We start from the raw sequence: 24,098 nt of genomic DNA, 5'->3' as shown, positions 1-24,098 counted from the left end.
AAAGCATTTCCTTTCTCATGATTTGCACTATCTTCCTTCCTTGTGTTCTTATCTTGATCTCTTTTAACTACAGATACATGGTTTATCTCAAGTCTTTTCTTGCCCTTCCATTTTCATTGCATATTTCTTTTATTTTAGTTTTCACTCAAATAACCTGCTAGAAGGATTCTGCCTAAGATGCCTTGTATACTCTCCTGAGACAATGACAGAAAACAGATTTGGATTATTTTATATCCCTTCTCTATGTTAGTCATTTCCTCATTGATCTGGGGGAAAAAAAGAAAAAAGTAAAAAAAAAAAAAAAAAGTAGTGTTTTAGCAGTGAACTCAAGTTATTTTACTTACTAGCAAGCTCACCCTACATTCAGCTATGGAAGACAATAATTTTTAAAAATAACAAGCAACATTTTGAACAACTGGAAACTTCATCTCCTTACATGTTTTAATATTGAACTTTTCTTCTCTCACATGGTTGTAACAGACTCATATTTTGACAGTGATTCAAATTATTATACAACCTGTTCTACTCTAAAGTGGGAGGACATAAAAAAAGTTTTCTTTTGTTTTTCTTTAAGACAATCATTTCACTGTACACATAATTTTAGTGGATGTTGGCTGTTCACTTAAATGCACAGGATGTACTAGACAGCAGCTCATCATCACCAGAATTTGAAAGAAACTGACATATCTGGGGCATGAACTCCAGAGATGCCACAGCACAAACTCCCATATGAGGCCTTCAGAGAGAAATAACTTAGGAGAGGTAAAAGAAGGAATAATTGATAGGGAAGCAGAATATTCTGTTTTAAAAGGGACAGTGACTAAAGAATCAGAGACTTACTGTAGACTGAACGTCAGTTTAAGAAACAGGTAACAACGTCTTCAATTTGAGCCACCTCACATCATGTATTTTTAATTCTACAAACACCATGGACATGATGAATACAAAAATGGGGATGACTTTAAATTGTTGTAAACACCTGCAGAGTTTATTTTAACCTAAAAAGTAAACTAGACTGCAGTAGCACCTTGTCTTTTATACAGCATTCCAAATGTAGTTCACCATTTTGCAAACACAGTTTTGTTCATACTCGTGATTCTTCAGTGGTACACTGGCTTGGAGTTTCAGGGAAACACCCCTTAATTTTAGGAACAGATCCTGTAGTGAGCTCCACAGAGAAAATAGTTCAGCAACACCTCCACTGACCTGGTTTGAGAAAAATCTGTTAATACAGATGTTAATCATAGTAGGAAAGATGATAAACAAACTTCCAATCTTCATAATGTAGGGGAATATACACAAAATAAATTTACAGATCCTTGAAAAAACGAGAGTTTTATGCGAGCCAAATGTGACAGCTGATCTGGCTCTTCTGTTCAAATTAACCCTGTGATGCAAAAAAAACACCTAACATTTTTTTGTATTAGCAATCCTCTGTGACACTGAACTCTAGAAATGCTATTATCCTTTTTACTCTCCAACAGGCAACTGGTTTTAACAAAACAAAAAATACATAACTCATTCTTGTTTTCAGTTGTCTTATGTAGACAGTCACACTAATCCTTGCTAGAAGACTAATGTAGAAGCTATTTCTCATTCTCTCAGCACAGAGAAAAAATCTGATCCATAATTCAACTTAATTCTAATCCTGACAGAAGGAAGAAAAAAGATTGAGAGCTAAGAAAGTTGGATAAAACAGTTAAAGAAAAAAGATCACCAAACTGTATGTTTGTCCATTTTGAGCTCTGCATGCCCAAATTGAGTCTTTAATTCTGGAAGTACCCACTTTCACTCTCACTGGAAAAAATCTGAAGTTTAACGTTGAGCTGTTGGTCAATTTTCATTAGCACCAAGCAAGCCAAAGGCAAGTATATTGTAACACATCAGTTTCTTCAACATAAACCTGTTGCATACTTGAACTTTTCAAAAAGCAGTTAAAAGCTAAATGACTTTGAACAAACACTGATGCACAAGGTATTACAAGCTTAAAGTTTTACCATTTCACCATTTAAAAAGATGCTTGATAGAGGCTCAATAAATGTTTCTTTAAAGTTAGTTTCTGTACTAGTTTCCTTGGAAATGCCTAGAATACTGAGCCAACAGAACTCTGCACAGAAACAATAGGAGACAATCATCTGGAAAGTCTACACAAATTTTGTTGCATAAACCAGAGTGTACATCTTCCAGCTGAATTTAGGTTTCCATTCTGTTCAAAAATAGTATTGGGTGTTTCTTTATGCTTGACCACAAACAATACAAATTCCTGGGCTTACCCTGCAGTCTTATGATTAGCTGAAAGCAACAGCTTCTCTTTTATTTTATATGATTAACATTGGTCCAAAATTTGTTAATACCTTCCATTAATATTAATACATGCCACTGACAAGCCGTTGTCACTGAAATGACAAAGCAGCACATCCCATGTTAATATACTGTGTATTTCAGAGAAATGTTTAGCTGCTCTGATTTCTTACAGAAAAGCAACTAGTCCCTGCAGATGTATTTTCTACTCAAGAACATCCAAGTAGAATGCTCACCCTTACAACTAGCTTGCACTCAGCTGAATTACCTACGTTTCTTCCTTCTCAGTTACCAGAATTATTACAAGTTTGTTTTTTTCTTTTTTGTATCCTGAGACCACTTAAGACAATTGATGAAAGTTATCAGTCCAGCAGGATATCGGTATTTGACCATGCAGGTGATCTTAACCTTTCAGAAGCTTTGTAAAACACTTGGAAGAGATGTCAGTTTATGCCTATCTGATGCCTAAGCATCAGTCTTTTGACACATTATAGTTTATCAAGGCAGTAATAAAGTCAGGTGAAAGGAATACCTGTAATGAAGAGATTCAGAAATAAAAAACAGAATAGTTTACCACAAATACTTGTTTATGCATCTTTAATACTATCTCCAGCATTCTTTACTAAATTTTTTTTGCCTTTAATATAATCTCAATTTGTTCTAAATGCTGCTTCTAAGAACACCAGTAAATATCTACAGACACAAAATCAGTGTTCAATGTTTTGTAAGGTACATCCCTTTATTATTGTAATCACAAAACCATGTTTTTGTATAGGAATGTTTAAGTGAACATTAATCAATGCAATCAAATTTGTTTCATAAAGATCAAGTCAACGTATTACAGAACATAGTATTGTAAAGAACAAAAATATCAGCTTTCTGGCCTTGCAGTGCACATTTTAGTGCAAGTATTAAGACACAATAGTGTTCAATTCAGCAATGTATTGCAGAACATCATGCCACAGTCCACTTCAAAGAGGGTCAGGACATGCAGCTTGTTAATAAAATGCTGTAGTATATAAAAAAAGCCACATGTTAATTCATAGTGGTTTATTTGGATGATTTAAGGTGATTTCTCTGTGGAATTTACTTTTATCCAGGACAAACATCCAGAGTTATCTTGTCATTTGGAATATTCTTCTTTTAGGCGATGGCTTTGGCTTCAGGTAGGAATGCCTCCCAGTATTTTATTAGCTTGAAGAGAAGGAAAAAAACACTCAGTATTAAGAACGAAATGTTGGAAAACATACACACCTTGCTCCTCTTGTGGTAAACTCATCTGCACTGGACAAAGTAAGAACATAGGTGCTTCATATTATCCATTCACCTTATTACATAATGCAAGAAAAAATACAAGTAATAAATACTTGCAAATCTGCTCAGAACAACAGAGTTGTTACCACACAATGAACACAATGCTACAGAATACATTTACACAGAATTTGTTTGCAAGCTCAGTTTGCTGTTCTTCCCTCTAGAGGGTACCACTTTTTTTTTTTTTAATTAAACAAAGCTGGGTTATATTCCCAGAATAAATAAAGGATTCAAGTCTCTTCAGTAAGCCTAAGTACATATTCATTACAATTTACTCCAGTCTATTAGTGAAAGTATTATTTCAATTTCAGAAGGAGAAGACAAGACCCTCCCCCTTGCCCATATCCCTAAGGGAGCTTCTCCCTTCCTTCTCTGAATTAAGAGCTGTGCAAGGAAGCATAGCAATAGCTGGGAAACTGCAATCACTATGTTATTCTCCAATACAATACAGACTGGAAGTAGTTATTTATGTTTTAGAAACTGCTACACTTAAAGCCTATATTTTTTTTAACTAACCTAATATGGAACGTATTAAATATTAACTTGTACAAAAATTGAAATTTATCTTACCTGCTGTTGTGTTTGCACTAATGACTCTAAGTACTTGATAATAACAGTTTTAAAGTCTTTCACTCGTTCCTTCTGTTAATAAATAAATTATGGCATATTAACCTCTTAACGAATTTTACTTGGACTGTCAATATTCTCTAAAGTAAAACTGTCATTTACTTGGACAAAATTATACGTGCCTCAAATCTTCCCACTTCCTTGCGAATGGTTTTGGAGATCTGTTCAAAATCTTTTTCCCCTTGCTGAACTTTTGTTTCCCACTGGCAAAGGAAAGACATGCAGAGATAAGACTTTGTGTTGTCCATTCAGTCTAACAGTACCTGAACTTTTTTTTTTTGTATATTAGTGATAGTCACTCAAGAGCTGTAAAGGACCTTTTTCTTTTTTTTTCATACTTAAGGGAAAGTCTTACAATAACAATTTCAAAGTAACAATTTGTATAAAAGGATGTAATCAGATCAGTGAAAACAATGGTATCTCTAAAGTAATGCTATCTGTATGTGAAATGTAAAAACATCTTAGTATTGCTATTAAGGAATGCTTAATAACATTTTTTTAAAGATTATTTAGGAAAAAAAAAAAGGCTTTCCAAAGCTTCACCCACTATTCCGTTTACGAACACTGCTATAAAAGAAATCTAATCCTGTAAGATTTCTGTGACTATTTGTCCAATCAAGTGTGAGTCTCAGAAGTTAGTTTCCTGTACTCTACTAATCCCAGGAGAGATTATTAAACCTTGATCTCTGCCTTTGGTCAAGTATATATGGTTATCTCTATCATACTTCTGTTGCAGATGACAAGCTATTGAGGATGTGTTTATTTGCTTTCTAGTCAGAACACATGTTGCTTAGGCAAGCCAAAGCACATGCGTTCTTGTTCAGTGGCAACTGTTTTAATAGAAAGCATGAGTAGAAAAGTTATTGCAGGTAAGAAGATCACAAAAGGAAAATTCAGAGAAAGTGGTGTTGCTTGTGGGGTTTTGCCATATTGGGAGTGTGGCATTCAGATAACAATATATGACACCAGGTTATATTTCTCCTTAGTTTATGTGAAAAGATATCCAGCTACACAATAAGAGATCATCATCAATCTACATTACCTTATAGCTGCTTTTACACACCTATTATATTGTTAAATTGAGCTAGCTGTGTACATATAGTATGAAAAAAAGCTATCAGCCTCACACAGACACATGCAGGCTAACAGATAGTTTAAATACAGCTTTATCTGTTCATTGCAAGATATCAACTGAGTCATGGGTGCCAATATATCCAGCAACACTTGTCTTCCTCAGAAGAAGGCAGCAGGGAAGCAACATACTTCAATACAGCATATTCCTGTTAGCAATCCAGTGGCACTATTTAGTCACAAAACCATTTTGTGGTACAGCATCAAGTTACTATTGTGACATAAGATGAACATCATCTATGTTCCAATAAATATCTACGTATTTATATTTTTAGTTTATATTTATTCAAAGTCACCTTATTGCCTTTTCAGATGCACATTATGAAGCTATGCAATTAAGTCATAACAGGATGTCCTTCACGGAAGAACAGCCTCAAGAGTTATCTAATAACTGAAATAATACAAAAGTCAGACAAGGAAGAGGTAGATTAAGACTGCCTGTGCCTTCCTGCCACAGCAACTAGAGGTGCCTGAGACTTGAGTGAAACCCTCTACAGGCTTTATGGATCCAACAACCCAATTTCATCATGCCCAAATCTCAGGTCCTATACGAATTATCACTGGATAACAGTCTGCCATCTTACAGTTTCTGACAAGGAGAAACTTCTCTTTATTCAGTAAGGTATTCTAGGACTATTCTTTGGCCTTTTATCTGCAAAAAGCAACTGAGTCATGGATGAACCTCAAGCTGTGTAGGATTCTACTTCACAATTTCTCTGCCAGAAGGACTACTATTACAGAATTCAGCAACTCAGAACATATTTCAATGGCAGCAATAACTTTTGATCAGCACATTCAAAATGTGGATTTACTAACAACCTTCTCTAATCATCCAATAAAATAAGAAAAATAAATCCTTCAGGAACAACATAATTAATTATTTTAATATTGGGACTGAGAAAGGATCACTGGATATTTCCTACTGCTTCCAATACTCAGGAAGTATTTTCGACAAGGAGTTCCAGCTCACTTGTATTGTGGATGGATGGGTGGCATCAAGAGAGGCAACCAGGAAGAATGTGGTCACACAAGAGTGACACTAAGTTTTCCCAGTAAACAAAGGCCTTTTTTAAGAAAAAGAAAGCCAAGTTAATGAGTAACTTCAACACCATATGCAAAATATACTGAAGGGCAGAAAGAACAAAACAGCACATGATTAGTGACCAATGAGGAAGTCAAACAAAGTAACTGTGTAAGAGAGCTTGAAATCTGCAGTGATGTTCTCCCATTATTTAATGGAAGAACACTGGTGCATAATTAGAATGCATTAATGTTAAATAATTAAGTTGTCCTACCTCTTCAATTTCCTTAGTGAAGCATGATAGAAAAAGTGTATAAATTATGACACTTCAACATGTTAAGATTTATTTTTACTGAAATTACACCATATATACATACATATATATATATATATATGGGTAGATATGCTGCATAATTAAGCAAAACATGGGAACAGTTCTCTATTAGTCATCTTAGCTGGATTTTAGCTTTAGAAGCCAAGAGATGCTCCTCTGCCTACCTGAGTGATCTGTTAACAGTTAAAAGCATTATTTAACTTTTCCACATTCCCCTCCTCCCATCTCCCAGACTCTGTAGAGACAGGATTAACTGCCTTACAGATCTTACAATGAGTAACAATTGCGCACGTTTAATATTTTAAATAAATTCTTTTTAACAATTTCAGTAAATATGGAAAACAGCAAATGAGTAAGTGATTTGTAAATAAAAATGGTATAAAGTAGTGCATTAATGCAGAATGAATGAGTTAATGCAGAAATCTGACCTCCAAAATAAAGTTTGATAACATTACCTCTTTTATCTCATCTTTAGCTTGCTGCAATTTATCAGGTTTGTTGGCAAGTTGGAGCTTTGCTTCAGCTTCACGTTTTTTTTGTAAAGTGACCTGAGCATCTTGCCACTTCTGCCAGCATTTCATCCGATGATCAAACACACCCTGTAAGGAGAGACAGATTTATTAAACAACTGGAATTGTTATAGCTATTTAAGTTCTGGAAAGTATTAAGGAAAAGGCAATTCTGGATAAAACTAGAACAAGTATACTCAAAGAAACCTCACTCTACCATGTCTTCTTGCATTTCATTTGACAGCATGGTTGCACTGCTCAATACTTTCCACAAATAACAGGGTATTCCAGAATCTTTTTCAGAGCAGAGACTTTAGCTCCCCAAACCATTTTATGTTCCTCATTTCATCAAAACACTACCAGAAAAACCATGACAAAGTGCTCTGTTATGCAAATGCTTCTCTCAATGCAGATCCTACCGAACTTCTCAGCCAAATGGATTACGTGCATATTCAGCAATACATTTTTGTTAGCAATGGACTAAGGTAGCAGAATTGAAGTATACACATTGAAAAAAAAGAAAAAACAATTCTCCCAACAACCTGGCAAGTTCAAATATGTTTCTGGATAAAATTCATAGATACCCCTTCCCATGTCAAAACCTAATTATGCATGACTTACACCAAAACTGAAAGTTTTCTTTAATGAGATACAGATCCACAAATTGTATTTGTTTCTTATTTACAGGAACTATTGACTATCTACCAAATATGGCCAGATTAGGTTCCTGAAAATTCATGAGCATACTGTAAAAATAAGTAACCGGAAAGAAACAAGCACAGTATAGTTAGACACGGTAGTGTATGGTATCCCCAAATACTGTACACAATTAATACTGCTCAAAGTAGATGATGTTCACCATTCACATTTTGTCTGGATCTTATTAATCCATTCCCCTTTTTGATCTCAACCATTTCTATCATTGGAATAACTGATCATGGGTGCATTCATTTTACTCAACTAGAACTTCAGGCAAAAACTTAGTCTTAACTATGTTACGATGTGTGCAAATGCACACATTAATTTACCCTAGATCTACAAGTTGAGGAATGTGACTTTATACACAAAAATCAGAATTTTTCCTAGTAGTACTCACTTTTACTGCAGCAATGAGACGAATGTAATCCCCAAGCAGTTCCGAAAACACATAGAAATCAGCAAAAGCTTGTTCTTGATGCAATTGATCTATCTTTTCCTCAACCTCTGCAAGTTGAGACAAAGCTCTAGATAGAGCAGTGTGGTCCTCAGAGTTACCTAACATGGCAGCACTTTTAGCAAAGGCAGCTGTGTTGGCTGAAAGCTCTGAAATACAGGAGTAATGTTCAGTACAATGTAGTTAATTTGTTATATTACTCTGAAGCGTAGATCAGTGGAGCAGAGACCTCTCCCCTATTTCAACCCTAACTTCACCAACTGGAAAATATAAGCTCTATTTCCTAAAGCTCATGATAAAATACACAAGCAGATCACAATTAAACTACATTTAGTAGAAGAAATCCTGCACAAAAACACTCTCCATCAGTGTTTTGCTGAGCTATTTTGCTAATGGCATGCTTACTATGTATATCAAAAGATAGGGAAAAAACTGTCATTTTGGTATTATCCAGCTGCCTAGTTCAGAGAAAATGCAAGCCCACTAGATAAAAGCCAAGTCACCTACGGAGCAAATTCAAAACAATTTGAAGAAGTCTATAGCACAGCTGTTCCGTGCAGTTCAGAGTGGGAAAAAAAACCCAACTATTTCAAAAAACCACCACCCCCATGAATGGAATTTATTTTTGTTGGACTATTTTATTGACTAACATACCTTTAACTGTACATACTGTAATGTATTGCCATATTCTGACATGAATTAAAAGAAAACAAACAAACAAACAAACACCACCACATTCCAGCATGGCTGGCATCTAAGAAGGTAAAGTTTTGAGCCTGTTTATTAACAAATACTAAGGCAATTGTCTCATCAAATCCCATGTAAGTCATCCTGTACAAAGTTGAGTCCTGTGAAAGATCTTTGAACAAATGTTTAATCCAAATTACTTCTGGATTAAAAGTGCGGGTTTGTTTGCAACTGTAGTGCTTCTGCGGAATCATCAGAACACCAGAAATGTTTGTAGAAGGAAAATGTCTTCAGATATTTAAAACTCTTATAATTTAAACACAACTGTCTAAAAAAAAAAATTAAATCAAACACTTCTTCAAATCAATGAGCAGGTGTCAAATCAACAGTAAACAAACACTTTGATTTTCCATTACTTCTTAAAATACTCTTTAGGTGTGAGGACATCTGGCCAAAGATTTTTTACTACTGAGAGTAATTCCTGACAGAGTTATGAGAAAGCAACTTACGACACTTGCACTACTTTTGAAAGTGTAAAGCTGAAAGGTGACCCTGTATTTTAACATAATACAGTAGTGTCAGAAAGTATATTTATGGTCTTCCTTGAACTACAAATCGAAGTTTTAGTGAGTTTTTGTTGTTGTTTTTTGTTGTGTGGGTTTTTTTTTAAATCATCTGACAGAAAGCATTTTTTGACAAAACAGCAGCACAAGTGGTTAAGATATAAACTTACAGGCTTTGCTGCTCTCTAAAATAAGTAAGCCAAAAGCTGATATTCTAAGACTACTTATCTTTCCAGAAAATTTACTTTAACAGTAGCTTGATGATGTATGATTATGTGGACCACATTAAGAATAGTAAATTCCTGTTTAAAAGCCTAAACTCAGTTAACAGAGCAATACTGAACCAAAAGATATTTAAATGGATTTATGCAGCCACTTTTTGTTCAAAAGGAAATGACTCTTGCCATGAGACCTAGAGATACATTTATGGATGTCTACTGTAGTAGAATAACTTGCTAGGTATGGTATGGAATCTCTGAAAAAAAAAAAAAATTATGCTAAATCAATATTGCAAGTTTAGGAATGACAGATACTGTGGTTAAAATTAAGATTAGAAACAGGTCTAAAAAATGATAGAGCAGTTTAAACTAAAAGGTACAATTACAAGATTTTTATATCAAAATACATTGTATAACTCTACTAATTAGCTAAGAGTTTTGACACACTGAGCTCTTGTTTCCTTGCTCTTTCCTAAAGTTCTAAGCACTTCAGCTCAGGCAGACACATAAAAGTAAAGTTACCTTTTCTGTGGCAGACTAATGCTTCAACACTGGCATGAAGTTTCCTAAGCTGCTGATCAAGATTTTCAAATTGCTGCTGTTTTTCTTCAAACCACTGACAAAAGATGAAAGAGTCAGGCATTACAAATTAGATTACCAACAACATTTCTGGTTTTAAAGAAGCAAATTATCCACGTACTGCCAGGGTGGTCAACTGATGCAACTAAGAATTCAAGCCAATAAACAAATTAATAACCCATTTTCTACTTCTACAGCTTTAAAATGCAATTGTTGAGGCTCATTAATTCATTTCATTATTCAAGCCGAAAAAATCAGCTCTTACTGCATCCGATTCATTCATCTTGATTGTCATTTTGTTGACAGCGTCGGCAGCCTTGTTCACCATCCTCAATATTCCTGCTCCACTCAGAGCCTGGGTATTAACTGCTCTCGGCAGCTGGAATTGAATGACAAATAAGGGCAAACAGACTGGTTAAAAGGATAGAGGTTTAACTGGGCACAAGGGGGAAAGAAAAGGATATAGTGTTTTCTTTACTCCTATGTGTTTCAATATACTGGAATCTAATTTCTCAGATTTACTACTTTTACATTCTCAGGAGGAAAACTTAAAAATACAGACTATTTACTTTTCTTCTACATCTTTACATTTAAATGGAACAAACAACCCACTTGTCCAAAGTTATTATGAACTAGCCAAAGGTCCTAACTAGCCACCTATACACTACAGAGAACAAACTGCCACTATAGGAACAGAAAAGCTTCGATTTAAAACAAATTAGACAGAAGAAATTATGTAAAACGTTTAATTGTATTGCAAAATTTGCACTGTGTGCTGATTACAAAAGGTTGATGTCTTTTTGCTTTTCAATATAGGTCAGATTTCAAAACATACCTCATGCGTATCAAGAGAACTGGTACTCAGAAATTCTCAGGGGTAAGTTAACAAACTTTAAATTTAATTAATATTATTATTCAGGTTAGTCTGAGTATGCCATACAAGGTGGCCTCTATGTCAGACCATTTACCCTTCATGTGATGCTTTGTCTATCAGCAGCATTGACAAATCCAGTGTAAGCTATCTATCAATGATGCTTTTGTCAGTAGTGAGGTCTCTGTGACTTATTAGTATAACTAAGATATTGACATTGGTCACAAGACAGTTCAGTATTACAGTGAATCCACTATGCGCATTTATAAAGAGATGTTATGTATCTGTAACAATACACTTAATAATGTGAAAGGTGCCAGAACAGTAACACAGGTGACTGAAGTCCTCCATTCACAAAACATCTAGCCTGGTCAGCAGCATTGCTAGCGTTTTCACATTATCCTACCAATACACCTCAAGGTGGACTTCCAGAGCCAAGAGAGCTGCTTTCAAGCCAGTTTAATTCTTGATCTTATTTAACAATCAGTAACATAAATTATGGATTTTCACCATGTACAACAAGCTTCACTGAGAACTGGACAGACCAACTCACTTGAGAAGCCACTGAACAGCAAATAGCTTTTGGTCACTACCACTCTGAAGTTTTATCAGAGGCAGAGGCACACCTTTACCTAAGCAGCCTCTGCCATTCTGTCCCCTGAAGGGTACAATCCAGTTTGATTGCATATGAATTTAGGGGATAAGGTCTCAATATAAAGAGAATATATTGCTTTCTAGGTTACCATATCTAGAAACAAATAGAAGAACTTAAAGAACTTAAATACCTCGGAACTTTCCAAGAACTGTCTTAAATCTGGATCCTGTAACAAGGTTGGGTGTTTTACTGTTCGTTGTAGATACCTGTGATTTTAAAAATTAAAATATTAGATAAGAAAACAGACGTAATGTGTCTGACAACATTGGAAAGTGTCCTTCATCTAAAGAATGCACACAATGCAGGACACAACCTCCCTCATTGTCTAACTGGGCTTGAACACTTTAAAAGTCATCTCTAAAGGGTTAGGTGATAGTTCAGTCTCCATGTCCCTTCAATCCTTTGCCTCTGCTGACTCTTCAAAACATATTTATGCATTCTGTCACCTTCCGCGAACAACACGTAGGCTAAGTCGTACACAGACTTACAAGCTAGGACCACCAAGCTGCCAAAACACTCACTTACTCCAGTAAGGCTGCCACCAAATGTGGAACTTCTGACTGGAAGTAATGCAGCCCCGTTCACTCCAGACCACAGCATAACAGACCAAAGTTGTGGGCAGTGGTTTCCCATATAGTTCGTTTACACCAGAAGTGCCTTAAGGTGGACTTGTCATAACTGTATGTTGCACAGCAGTAAAATATTATACTCTGTATTTTCAACAGCTGAGTGAAGTCCTCCTCCTCTAGTTACAGCCAATTCATGCCAGAAAAAAAAAAAATGAGCTTGTTTAAACACGCTTGCACAGTGCAGCAGACAGACTTTCTGTTACAGATAATTCTGGCTGACTTATTTTAGAATTAAAGGAAATCTTGGAGAAGTGAGCTGATTATGTTTTAGGTATGAATTATTTATTTGCTGGCTAGACTAAAGCCTTCAACCCATATTAGTTCTAAAGGACTCATCCACCAAAAAAAAAAAAAAAAGCAGTTCTGCTTAGATCTAAAAACTGTTGATTGAACAAATACGGGTTAAAGAGAGGAATTTCAACAGTATTTTTCCCCTAAGAAGTGCTGCAAGTTTGTCATAATTAACATTACGTATTAACAGAAAGCATTTTATGTTTACATTAATGCTTTACAGCAATTCAGTACCTCAAAAGATCACGGGGATATAATAAAGTATGTGTTATTGCCAGTCAACATGCAATGACAGAACATTAACAGCAGCACAGTCTACTTTCTGCAAAGCTTTCGTTTTGCTCAAGTCTCAGCTGCAGAGTACCAGAACAGCCCCGTTATGTTCACAAATTGCTTAGAATGTGTCCTAGAAATTGATGTGGGCTGGGACTTTTAACTGAAAGTCCGAGCATATTGATATTGTAAATGTAATGTGTTTTTTCCATCCTCCATTAGGTATAGCCAGCAGATCCTGACTTTGCTTCCTAAAGAAGCTAAGGGTGCAACGAAACTATTTTATACATTAGATTGATCACATTTTCCTTGCTTGTTCTATACTTGGTAGTAAGTACATGTTAAAGTCAATGTGGCAAGCAACCAAAGAGATTCTTCTTTAGAAATCTGTTGTTAGAGAATAGACCTTAGTCCAAGGGAGATTCTAACATTTTCACTGAAGACAACTGGCAATGTGCTTGAGGCAGGTAGACTTGGAGTATGTAAATTCACTATTCTAAGGCATAAATTTTAGTGAACTCAGCTAACAAGGTACATTGCTTTCCAGCCCACTTTCTCCAGAGTTCTTAGTTCAAAAAAGAGGAAACTCAAGATTTCTTTGGTCTGACTTTCTGGGGAACATTAACATGTTTTCCTCAGGTTTAGGCAAGAGCAACAGAATCACTGCCTTTCAATATCATTTGAACACCTTGGCAGGTAGGTAATCTTTTGATTCTGAAAGGAGAAGACAGGTAAAGTTGCTCCTTGCCAGGATAAGGTATTCATAGTCTTTCTGAAAAAAACAAAGGAGTATACTGTGAAGCCTTCCCAACATTGTCAAAAATCCAGAGGACTCCATTCCCCAGTATGGGAGGACTGCTCAACCTCCACTAGAAGTGATACACTAGTGTAACTCCTTTAACAAACAAATGAAAAAGCAGCATGCAGACAAGCTTGTGAATTAAACTTTTTCTAATCCTACTTCTGTTGTTCAAGTAAGCAACAAAGGGGGAAACTAATCATCTCTATTACAAACAGAGGCCTGAAGTTGTGTGGAAGTATCTGTTCAGCTATCTAAGCCAAATTACTCTAATCCTGGCTGTCATTCCAAGTCTTTGCATCTCACAGCACCACTCCTTTAGCAACAGACTTGTATAACCAGAACATGTTTCATAGTTCCGCTCCAAGTGAGATAATACTATTCTTATTATTTTAATTTTATTTTTACTCTAATTATTAAATTGTTCTTATCTCAACCTACAAGTCTCCCCACCTTTACCCCTCCAATTCTCTCCCCGATTCCCTGGGGGGGGGGGAAGGGGGCTGCGAGTGGCTGTGTCTTGGTTGGCTGCCAGCTAAGTTAAACCATCACAGTGAGGGTGATAGAGATACAATATCTCTTACACCAAAATTCTGCTAGTCACATCAATGTGCTGTAAATCATCATAAGGCCATTTTACTTTCAAGTGACTAAGGGTCTCCTTCATCCACCTCCGTGCCCAACAGTTGTATTTCTATGGAACAAATATGCTGAAGGCGTGAATTCCTTAAACCCAAAATGCCTTAGTAAGCTAATAGGGTTTTACTCACTGGATCTCTGAAATCTCAATTTTTAAGCACCAACCAGTTTGAAAAGAGTTAGTTATGATCCTCTCTATGAATAAGGCTACAGTCTCCATTATTAATAAGAATGATTCCATTTCTACACAAAAATTTGGCAGCTGCATACAGCCTCCAGAATCCATCTAAGTACAGATGGGCTGGACCGCAACTGCAGAGCCCATGTAGTATATTACAAGTCATTCTGAGTTTAATCAAGTTTTAGTTAGATACATACATTACCTTTCTAGAGCTGCTCTTCTTTTCTCTACAAATTCAGTAGATGAAGAATCTTCCTTGCCTACTTTAACCTTGGTCATGCCTTTGAAGAAAATGGCATCATAATGATATTTTATCACAAAAAATTATTAACATAACCAATGTGATTATAAGATAAAGCTCAATTAAGTTTATGTATTTAAGTCAAATTACAATGAAAAACACTACACAGGAACAGGAAAAACATCAACACTGCAGGCTGCACGGTTTTGTGGAAGCAGCTCTGAAATATGCAATTTCATGCAACTAGAAGTCAAAACTAGTTTAATTTGCATTTATGAAGATAATCTAAATGAAGATCAGAGTCTTAATGGTCATTCATGTTCAGGAGAAGAAAACAGTTAAACAAATAAAGCAGAATAGGAAAAAAATTCTCAGGTTATAAGCCTATTTATTGGTAAGCTCATTACCAGTAAGTTATTTCTTCCCCCCCGCCCCCCACCCCCAAGTTCCAAAAATAACAGTTTTTTAGTCAACTCAGGCAAACTAACCAGCTCTGAAAATTCTGAAGCGCATGAACAACTACAAACTGAATGAAGAATAAAATTAGCAGAATAAAATGCATGCACCTTGACTCTGCTGTATGACACTTCTTCTGCCCAAGTCAAGAGTAGCCAAAAAACTATGAAAGGTGGAACTGATGTATTGTTGTATGGGAATATATTCAACCTCAGCAACAGAAGATCTCTAAAACTGTAAGACTGAGGTCAATATTTTTCGTGATAACGACCCTAAACTCAGAGAGTTTAGGAACCTGAGTCCTACCAAGAACACCGTGAACATTCATAATTACTCTTAATTCCAAAAACACAGGAGAGGTATGTCATGATACAGTCCAAACATTTTATTTCTACCTGTAGTGTATTTCTGCTCTGTTAATTCCGTGCTTCTCCAACTAGAAATTCTAAGTGTGAGATTCTGAATATGTACTCTGTGACCTGCCAGGTCAACAGTTCCCAAAGTTGTTCCTCACCCGATCTCCCTTCTGGCTTTAGAAGTTTCACACAGTAACCCACGGAGGGCACAAACAGCATCCTTACAGGAACAAGGAGGGACCCTTAACCTTTCAGTGAAGCCTTAGTTTTTCCCTTGTCTGTAACATGATGAAAATAAATCCAATTGGCATTTTTTTCAAAGGTATACTACACAGTGTAGCATAACTGTCAATCCATAAATTTATCTGTAAAATTGATTATGTCTAAGTACAAGGATTAAAGCATTCAAAGAAAAGTGAGGCAACTCACATGCCTCATCTTTTTGCATTAGAGTATTACTATTCATTAATATTTAACTGCAGAAAGCATAAAATCCTGCAGTTTAATACAAAAGATCCTTCACATTTGATAGCAACACAAGTTCACAGGGAAAAAATTGAATATGTAATCAAATGATCAATATGAGGAATTTCTAACTTGTTATATTGACAGTTATTTCCAGATATCATGTCAGGTTGCTTTCTCTGCTAATATAAGTTTGCTTAAATGCAAGTGTAAAGGCAGCTTCTGTAGCCTCTAATCCTTCACAGGAAAGGATTCATGACTTACAAGATTGTTTTCTGAAAACCAGAAAACATTATTTTCCAACACACATACGTAAGTAGTGAAGCAGTTTGGATGAATGTCCAACTTCAGCCCACCACTGATTTGGTTTTATCCTGTTCAGTCAGTAATTGACCACATGAATTTGTGGCTAAGGTCTGAAGTGCCAGTCCCTCCCACCTATCACCAAAATAAAGTTGGACCTTAAAACTCCAGGCATTAACAATGTAGCAGAATTAACAGACAAGGGCTTTTGTACAATACACACTGCATAACACTGGATGTATGATATTTCATATTAAGATTTTAAAAATAAATACACATGATGTAAACACAGTATTTCATCCTACTTTCAGCTGTTTCGCCAGCTCTCTGCTTTAAGATACCTCATTTTAAATCAGCCTATAATCCCTTCTTTCCTCCATAGTTAGATATCTATGGACTATATATTTTTGGATAAAACTAAATACCACCCGTACAATGAAGTCCAAGTCTAAAGCAGGACTTTCATGCTCTTCAGAAAATGTCCTAGAGAGTTTATGAGTTTTCCCAACTTATCTGAAGCTTAACGAAGTCTGTACAAGGATCTTAAGTGGCAGCCAGTGCTTGCTAACACTGTAGTAAGTCCCACCATTTTACACAGTTCCGGGTGTATCAATACTTATCTTGGTTTTGTTCAAGTGGTACCTCAAATCTAGACCAAGCTTTGTCTTACAGATGAATTCGACTGTGATGCAAGGAAGGACTACATTTCCATGTAATTGCACACTGTCATAAATGCCTTAAATGTTTTATCATCCAAAGGATGTGACTAGAAGCTTCATTCCATCTTTATAAGCCCTGTTAGCATTTGTAATGAAACTTATTTTTGTAATATGAAAAACTGGTTATTACAGAATCATATATTATTTTCAAGAACTACTAAATATTCAGATCAAATTTTCAAACTTACAGACTGAAAAATGCAATGCTTTTCCACAGAACTCAAAGCACGATTTTCCCAAGCTTTCTGCTCCCTCCTTCTACTCAGTCTGCCTATTCCTACTTCTGTGAAAAGCTGGTACTCTGATTAGCTTTACATACCAAACTACTGAAAAAACAAGTCCTGCCATTTCCTACAGATCAAACAGAATTCTAGAGTCCAATCACTTATTTATGCGGGTAAGTCAAAAGACTTCAACAGTTTTTACTCTTTTAAATATTTAGTTATTTTGGAAGAACCTCAACTGCTTAGAGCTCATGAAACTGAAGTTGCTTCAATGCATCAGACATGTTTCTTAGTTCATGAAGAAAAGATCTGATCCTTCAAAGCATTCATGAAGATTATCATCTCTCAAAAGTGTTTTCTGAATTAGAACTTTGAAGAATTAGCTAGAGGTTTTAGCGCCCACCATGACCAAAAGAAACAGACTGAAGCATTAGAGAGGTAGAGTATGTATGAAGCTCTGTATATTGCAGGCAACTGATAACAGCACAGTTAAAAATAAACCTTCATTTAACATCTTTGTTTTGATAGACTAATCAGCTCTTAAAGGGCAACAGTGAAGAAAGAATGATAGATAAGAAACAGAAGGCCATGTATTAAGACAAACGTCCTTCTTATTATCAACACTGGTCTGAGTTAGGAAGAGGCCAGTACATATCTTTCCAATCTTACATGAACTTTTTAAAAATACAGAACAGGAAGAATATTTAATAGTTTGGACATCCTGATAAGCAGTAAGTAATATTTGTGCAGAAAAATATTCATTTTGCAAGTCCAACAGGTATTAAAGTAATTTATTTGTATTACAGTAAATGACAAGCTTAAATCCAACTTTACAGGAACTACACTTACCTACAATACTTTTTTCTGGAGCTGGAGGCACAATGTAACCAATATGCATGTACTTTGTTGCTAACTTGCTGTGCAAGCCAAGAAAATCACTGAATCTTCTTTTAACAAAGAATTCATTTTTGTGGAACATAGAAAGTGAAGTCTTAAAAAAAAAAAAAAGTTGTTATGAATTACTGATCCATCTACTCAGCTATGATTCAATTATCTGCAAATATTGTTGCACTAGTTACCTTTGTTGTTACTCTGTATGCCATATAAGCATTCATGCCATCTCCTGTAAAAAAATTAAGATACTTATCCTAGGGCAAGTTATTTTAATACTTCCACACACTTTTTATTCCAAAATACACAATAAATAGCTTTCCATTTAGATACTAAAACCTCCAAAGATAACTGAATAAGAAATCATGCTAAAATCTCAGAACAGTCTTTGAGGGATAAGACACTCCACCATCTGACTTACGAGGCTCAAGGAACTTACCAACTTTCTCTGGGTCCGATACATTGATCTCTATATCAAACAAATCTCCATTTGCTTCCTCTTCAATCTAGGAAAAAGATATGCCATATTTAACATATGTGTGTTCATATTATGTATGGTTACAAGAATAAAGGTATAGAGGAAGGAGGAGGAGAAGTCATTACGCTTGTATAAGTAAAAAACCCTTCCAGACCCATCATCCAGTGTCAAGTGAATGTAATTTCTAACACTGATTGTCACTACAATGGAATTAATGTGGTGAACTTGGCAGTGTTAGGTTTATAGTTGGACCTGATGACCTCAAAGGTCTTTTGCAACCTAAGTGATTTTATGACTTTTTAATTTTAAACCTTCCTGCAAAAGCTTTTAGCATGGCAGGCTCTTTTCAGGACTTGTTGGCTTCAAAATTTTTAGTAAAAATTTATTTTAGGGGTATGCTCATTGCATCTCTTCCAATGCCAGCAGATAACTATGGTTCAAAAACCACTCCAATTTGTGATGTTTCTGTATGCCTCTAATAAAATATTCCTCTCTTCAGATATTCATTTTCATTAATGTTATCTGTAGCAGAAGAGCTTGGGAAGGGAAAAGTAAAAGAGACTTTTCTGATACTTGTCTGAGCTCTAATCATGCAGAATTTCATTATCTTTCATGTAATATACATAATTTTGATAAAAACAGAGATCTTAAGAAACACCATGGCAGAAGGTACAGTGTACCAGGGCTGAAGGTGGAAAAAATCAGAGTAAAATGCCATCTTGTGGTATCCGGGGAAGCAGCCATCATCGAGTCACAGGTAAGTCTTGTTTGCAAATTCTTTCAGCAGAAGCACTGTCTAGCAAGACAACACTCCAGAATGAATGGTATTCAGCACTGTGCAGGCTTTGAATGGAACACCAAATGTACATAACAATGTTAAAACTACCATTAGCCTCGGCTGTTTGTTAGCGTGCAGGATAATGCTAATGACTGCTTCCTCCATTTCCTCATTAACAACAGCTTCAGAAATCCAAGTCAAAACTCGTAACATGCTAGGAAGAGGAGTTATACATCATCAACGTTTCTCCTGTATCAAGCTCACGGCTTGCTCCTATATAGACTTTTACAATACCTATTCTGAAGGAATGACTTTAGAGGTCTTACTCCTATCACTACAGATCTCCAAAATAATCACCTAAGTAGTGAATTGTTATGGTATTTTCATGAGTCAAATTCATACTAAACTTACATGTAACATAAACAAAATAGGTTTTCTTTTACATAATTCCCCTTTGCAAAGGATGGTCCTGTGAGTCAACATTTAGGAACTGTCATTTTAAAAGAAGGAAAGACTTCAAAACCAAACAAGACATTTCCATAATTTAGAAGTTCACTGCGTACCTCTTCTCTGGATCTGTCAAAAATCACAGGGGCTGTTACGCTTTTCGATTCCATTCTGGGAGCTACTAAGGTAGTAGGTGTTACAGGAGTGATTGCAGGAGTAGGTTCTGGCGAAAGTATTGGATCCCTCTCTGGACTGTCCAGTGAAACTTCTTCTGTTGCTTCTAGATAAATATTTTGAGTTAGGAAAGAAGATTTTGTGCAACAGAGATGGATATGCATCACACAGATAACAAATGCACACTAAAAAATGAAAATATACAAGTTTAATAAATTTAATAAACAGCATTCATTTGTGCCCAATAATTTCTTCCAACACATAGCTAAAACTAGATGTGACATTTGAGCTTCTAGTGAATAATGAGTTAAAGTAAGATTAATACTGCAATTTTTTTTTATATACTATTAGTTAAAGAGTCTTTTAAAGTAGTTGCAATTGATAAGTCATCTATTTCTGCATGGGATATTGTGAAAACTAATTATTTTTTTTTTTACCACATAAGCAGGTCTTTTTCAGCACCTGTACCAATTTTAATTTTTGCATTCTGAACAACAGCTGATAGCCTAGTCATATAGGCTGATAACTGAGCAGACCAAGTCATATCTTAAATGAAGTTACACCACCATAATATACCCCTGCCACTGCCAAAAGCCCACAACCTGTAAAACAAAAATATCAGCAGGTGAGACATTCTGATTAGTAAGACTATCTTTAGTCTCTAGCTATCTTCAGTCTCTCTATGGCTTAAAACAGTTCACCAGAAACTGAATACTTCCTTCAGACTGTAGACAGTTCATCTACCTTAAAAGAGGATGTAAATCTCTGCTCTACAAACCCTGCATGCTTTCCTCCACTAACTGGTTTTGACCACTGGCAAACTACACACTTCCTGGGTATAGAGAAGTTCCTGTTCTTGTTTAAATAACTAATGCTGTGGTTCTTGCTAAATGCGCACTTTCAAGAATTCTAGTTCCTTAAAAGGTAATATTGACCACAGAACAGTCATTTGATACCAAAATTGACTTCCTAACTGATCTCAAGTTTTGTTACAAACTAGACTTCCTGTGGCAAGTACTTTAACAAGCAGGTAAAAAAAGCACTAAACCAGATCCACTCCGAGTTATACAGTTCCCAAAAAGGCTTTTTTTTTCTATGCAGTTTGGAAGAGCTGTGCTTGTAAGTTTTGTCTACATGAACCACTCAACTTTCAAAAGAAAATAAGCTATCTTTCCTCAAAACCTTGTAAAGCCTGGTGCGTATAATGAATATGACTAGTCTTTACTCAACAGTTAAGTGGAGTTTTAAAGACCAAATCAACTTTGAAATTTGTGAAATAGTGATATTGCGTGTAGGAAAAACCCAGTATCCTTTTCATCTCCTGTAGGATTGTCTGCTTCTCCAGAACAGCTGGTAATCTACTAGCAACATAAAAATAGAACTGGAAATAGCATCCAATGAACCATATAATTTATTACTGTAAAAAGTAATATTATGATCTTTCATAATCAATATATCAAAACCACTCAGCTTTATCCCTACTGCCACTTAGAGATATTCTGTTAGTCAATTCTGTTTCCCATTCTTCTGAAACACTTTTTTGTCAATCCTTGATGTTTTTCATAAATAAACAAATCCACACATCTGTATTTCAGAGATGAAAATGACCGTGTGCCTACATTTTGTTTCATATTGAAGCTCAAAATAAAGCAAAAACCAAACATCAAGGTCACTATGCCTTAACCTAGTTTGAAGCACATGCTCGTTCTGGCTTGAGTATATCGCAGAACTGCTGAGCCTGGAAAGGACCTCTGCAGATCATCTAGTCTAACCCCTCTGCTCAGGCAGGGTCAGCTAGAGCAAACTGTTCTGGACCACATCCAGATGGGTTTTGAACATCATCAAGAACGGAGAATTCAGCTCCTCCTTGTACAACCTGTGCCAGAGCTTGATCACCCTTACCATTAAAAAAAAAACCAAACCCCAAACTATGTTTTTTTCTTATGTATTACCTTTATTTCAATGTGTGCCAACTGCCTCCTGTCCTGCCAGTGGGCAACACTGAGAAGTCTACTTCCCTCTTCTCCATTCCCTCCCATCAGCTATTTATACACATTGTATGACTTCTCCCAAGCCTCCTCTGCTGCAGGCTGAACAGCCCCTGCTCTCTTCAGTCTCTACTCACATGTTGTATGCTTCATGCCCTTAATTATCTTCATGGCCCTGTACTGGACTCACTCCAATCCGTCCATGCCTCTCTTGTATTGGGTAGCTCAGATGTGGACTCAGCACCCAAGGTGTGGCCTCACCAGGGCTGAACAGAGAGCAAGATCACTTGCTTCAACCGGCTAGCAATGCTCTTCCTAATTTTAAATTACAAGATTTTCATTGTACTTCCAAACTAAACTTAAAAGAAAGCACCTTTTTATATTTTCTGTTTTTAATATGAACAAATATTATCTAAAAGGTTTCTTTGAAAAGATTTATTTTCCCACTATTGCTTATTCTTACTGCTAAATGTTTCTGAAGAATCCTGCTGATGCTTCCTGCCCTCAAATAACACAGGAAGGATACTGCATCTTAAACCAATAGAGAGCTTTAATTCAAAAGCTCACATCAGGTGGGAAGTCATGCTTTTGCAACTGAGGCAATTGCAAAAAACACTTTTGAATTGGTAGAATAACAACATTTAAACATGGAAAAGAGATAGTTCTCTCCTTTGGTGGCTAAAAGCATTCAACATATAGGTTATATGTTATACAAATGACTTTCACAGAAACATTTATCAGAAAAAAATATATATACATATGTAACATAGTATGTTATATGTATAAAACATGATATAATATTAAAAAACCATATAAAATAAAGCCATGCCTCTTCAACTCTTCCTTTTTCTGTCACCAGCTATATTCTAACACGTGTTCGGGAAACAAACCATTAATCACCACTAAGTACTTCTCTGTACCCCCCAATTTTAGACAAGCTTATAAAACAAGTCATTAAACAATTCAAAGCATACAGATTTCTCACTTTCACTAGTGGAGAAAACATTCCTGTTCCTATAAAAGTATGACTTCCCGAAAAAAGTGTGAAATCAACATAACAAAGCAGCAGTGCTATCAGATGAGACAGAAGCACACTCCTTCCCAGCGGTCCTCTCGAGCTGACTTGTATCCACAGACCCATTAGTACCGTACCATGAACTGATCTAGGTTGTATATCACATAAAATCCAACCAGGATTAGCCCCCTGCTACTGTTCCACAGACAGCTGAAGATACTGCTAAGCTGGTGCATTATTTCTGTAAAAGAGAACGTGGCAGGAACAAGCAGTTGGAAAGGCAATGAGGTTTCCTTTCAGCAAGACCAGCAACATTAGAATTCACCCACACCAGTATTTCTAAAGCTGTGCAATCCCAGGTTGGTTGGGCATGAGCAAATTTTTAAAGTTACTGCTGACTAGCCCTTCTTTTCTATTTTCCTGGAAGAACCCACACAGAGAAAATAGCATCTGTTTGTTTGATAGCAGTAGGTCAGTTCTTCTAGGAAGGAGAATGTAGAATTTATGCCACCCTCCCTCCTGTTACCTCTCACCCCAAGTTTGCATGCATCCCAGGCATTATGTAAATCTAGAAGAGTGAAATGGAAAAGGCAGTGGAAGGGGGTGAGGGGACAGAGCAGGACAGAGACAAGGATGTACTTTTTGTTTAAAACACAAGTATTAAAAGATTCTGAAGGGAAAAAGAAATATATAAAGGTCTATATAACAACATCAGGTGCTAACTTTCTAGTTATTTTTTCCCCTCAGAAAAACAGTCTTTGAGTAGTATTTAAGCTGAAGTTCTGATG

The 24,098-nt window shown here is 36.0% G+C and overlaps 1 protein-coding gene across 1 annotated transcript in view; it reads right to left on the bottom strand.

Annotated features, from left to right (window-relative positions):
* Window positions 1-3,020: 3,020 nt before the first annotated feature.
* SNX2 (sorting nexin 2) overlaps window positions 3,021-24,098 on the bottom strand; it is a 27,352-nt gene continuing 6,274 nt past the window's right edge. The window contains exons 2-14 of the mRNA XM_010167689.1: window positions 20,250-20,413; window positions 18,870-18,936; window positions 18,619-18,662; window positions 18,389-18,530; window positions 14,978-15,056; window positions 12,094-12,169; window positions 10,703-10,816; window positions 10,381-10,474; window positions 8,334-8,539; window positions 7,184-7,327; window positions 4,365-4,445; window positions 4,186-4,257; window positions 3,021-3,495 (exon numbers count right to left, since the gene is read on the bottom strand). Coding sequence (XP_010165991.1) covers window positions 3,445-3,495; window positions 4,186-4,257; window positions 4,365-4,445; window positions 7,184-7,327; window positions 8,334-8,539; window positions 10,381-10,474; window positions 10,703-10,816; window positions 12,094-12,169; window positions 14,978-15,056; window positions 18,389-18,530; window positions 18,619-18,662; window positions 18,870-18,936; window positions 20,250-20,413 — 1,334 coding nt within the window. The 3' untranslated portion in view covers window positions 3,021-3,444. The remainder of the gene's footprint in view (window positions 3,496-4,185; window positions 4,258-4,364; window positions 4,446-7,183; window positions 7,328-8,333; window positions 8,540-10,380; window positions 10,475-10,702; window positions 10,817-12,093; window positions 12,170-14,977; window positions 15,057-18,388; window positions 18,531-18,618; window positions 18,663-18,869; window positions 18,937-20,249; window positions 20,414-24,098) is intronic.

This window comes from Antrostomus carolinensis, unplaced genomic scaffold (genome assembly GCF_000700745.2).
Source record: "Antrostomus carolinensis isolate BGI_N321 unplaced genomic scaffold, ASM70074v2 scaffold20895, whole genome shotgun sequence".
Lineage (NCBI taxonomy): Eukaryota > Metazoa > Chordata > Aves > Caprimulgiformes > Caprimulgidae > Antrostomus > Antrostomus carolinensis.
This window is presented reverse-complemented; position numbering and strand designations above follow the sequence as displayed.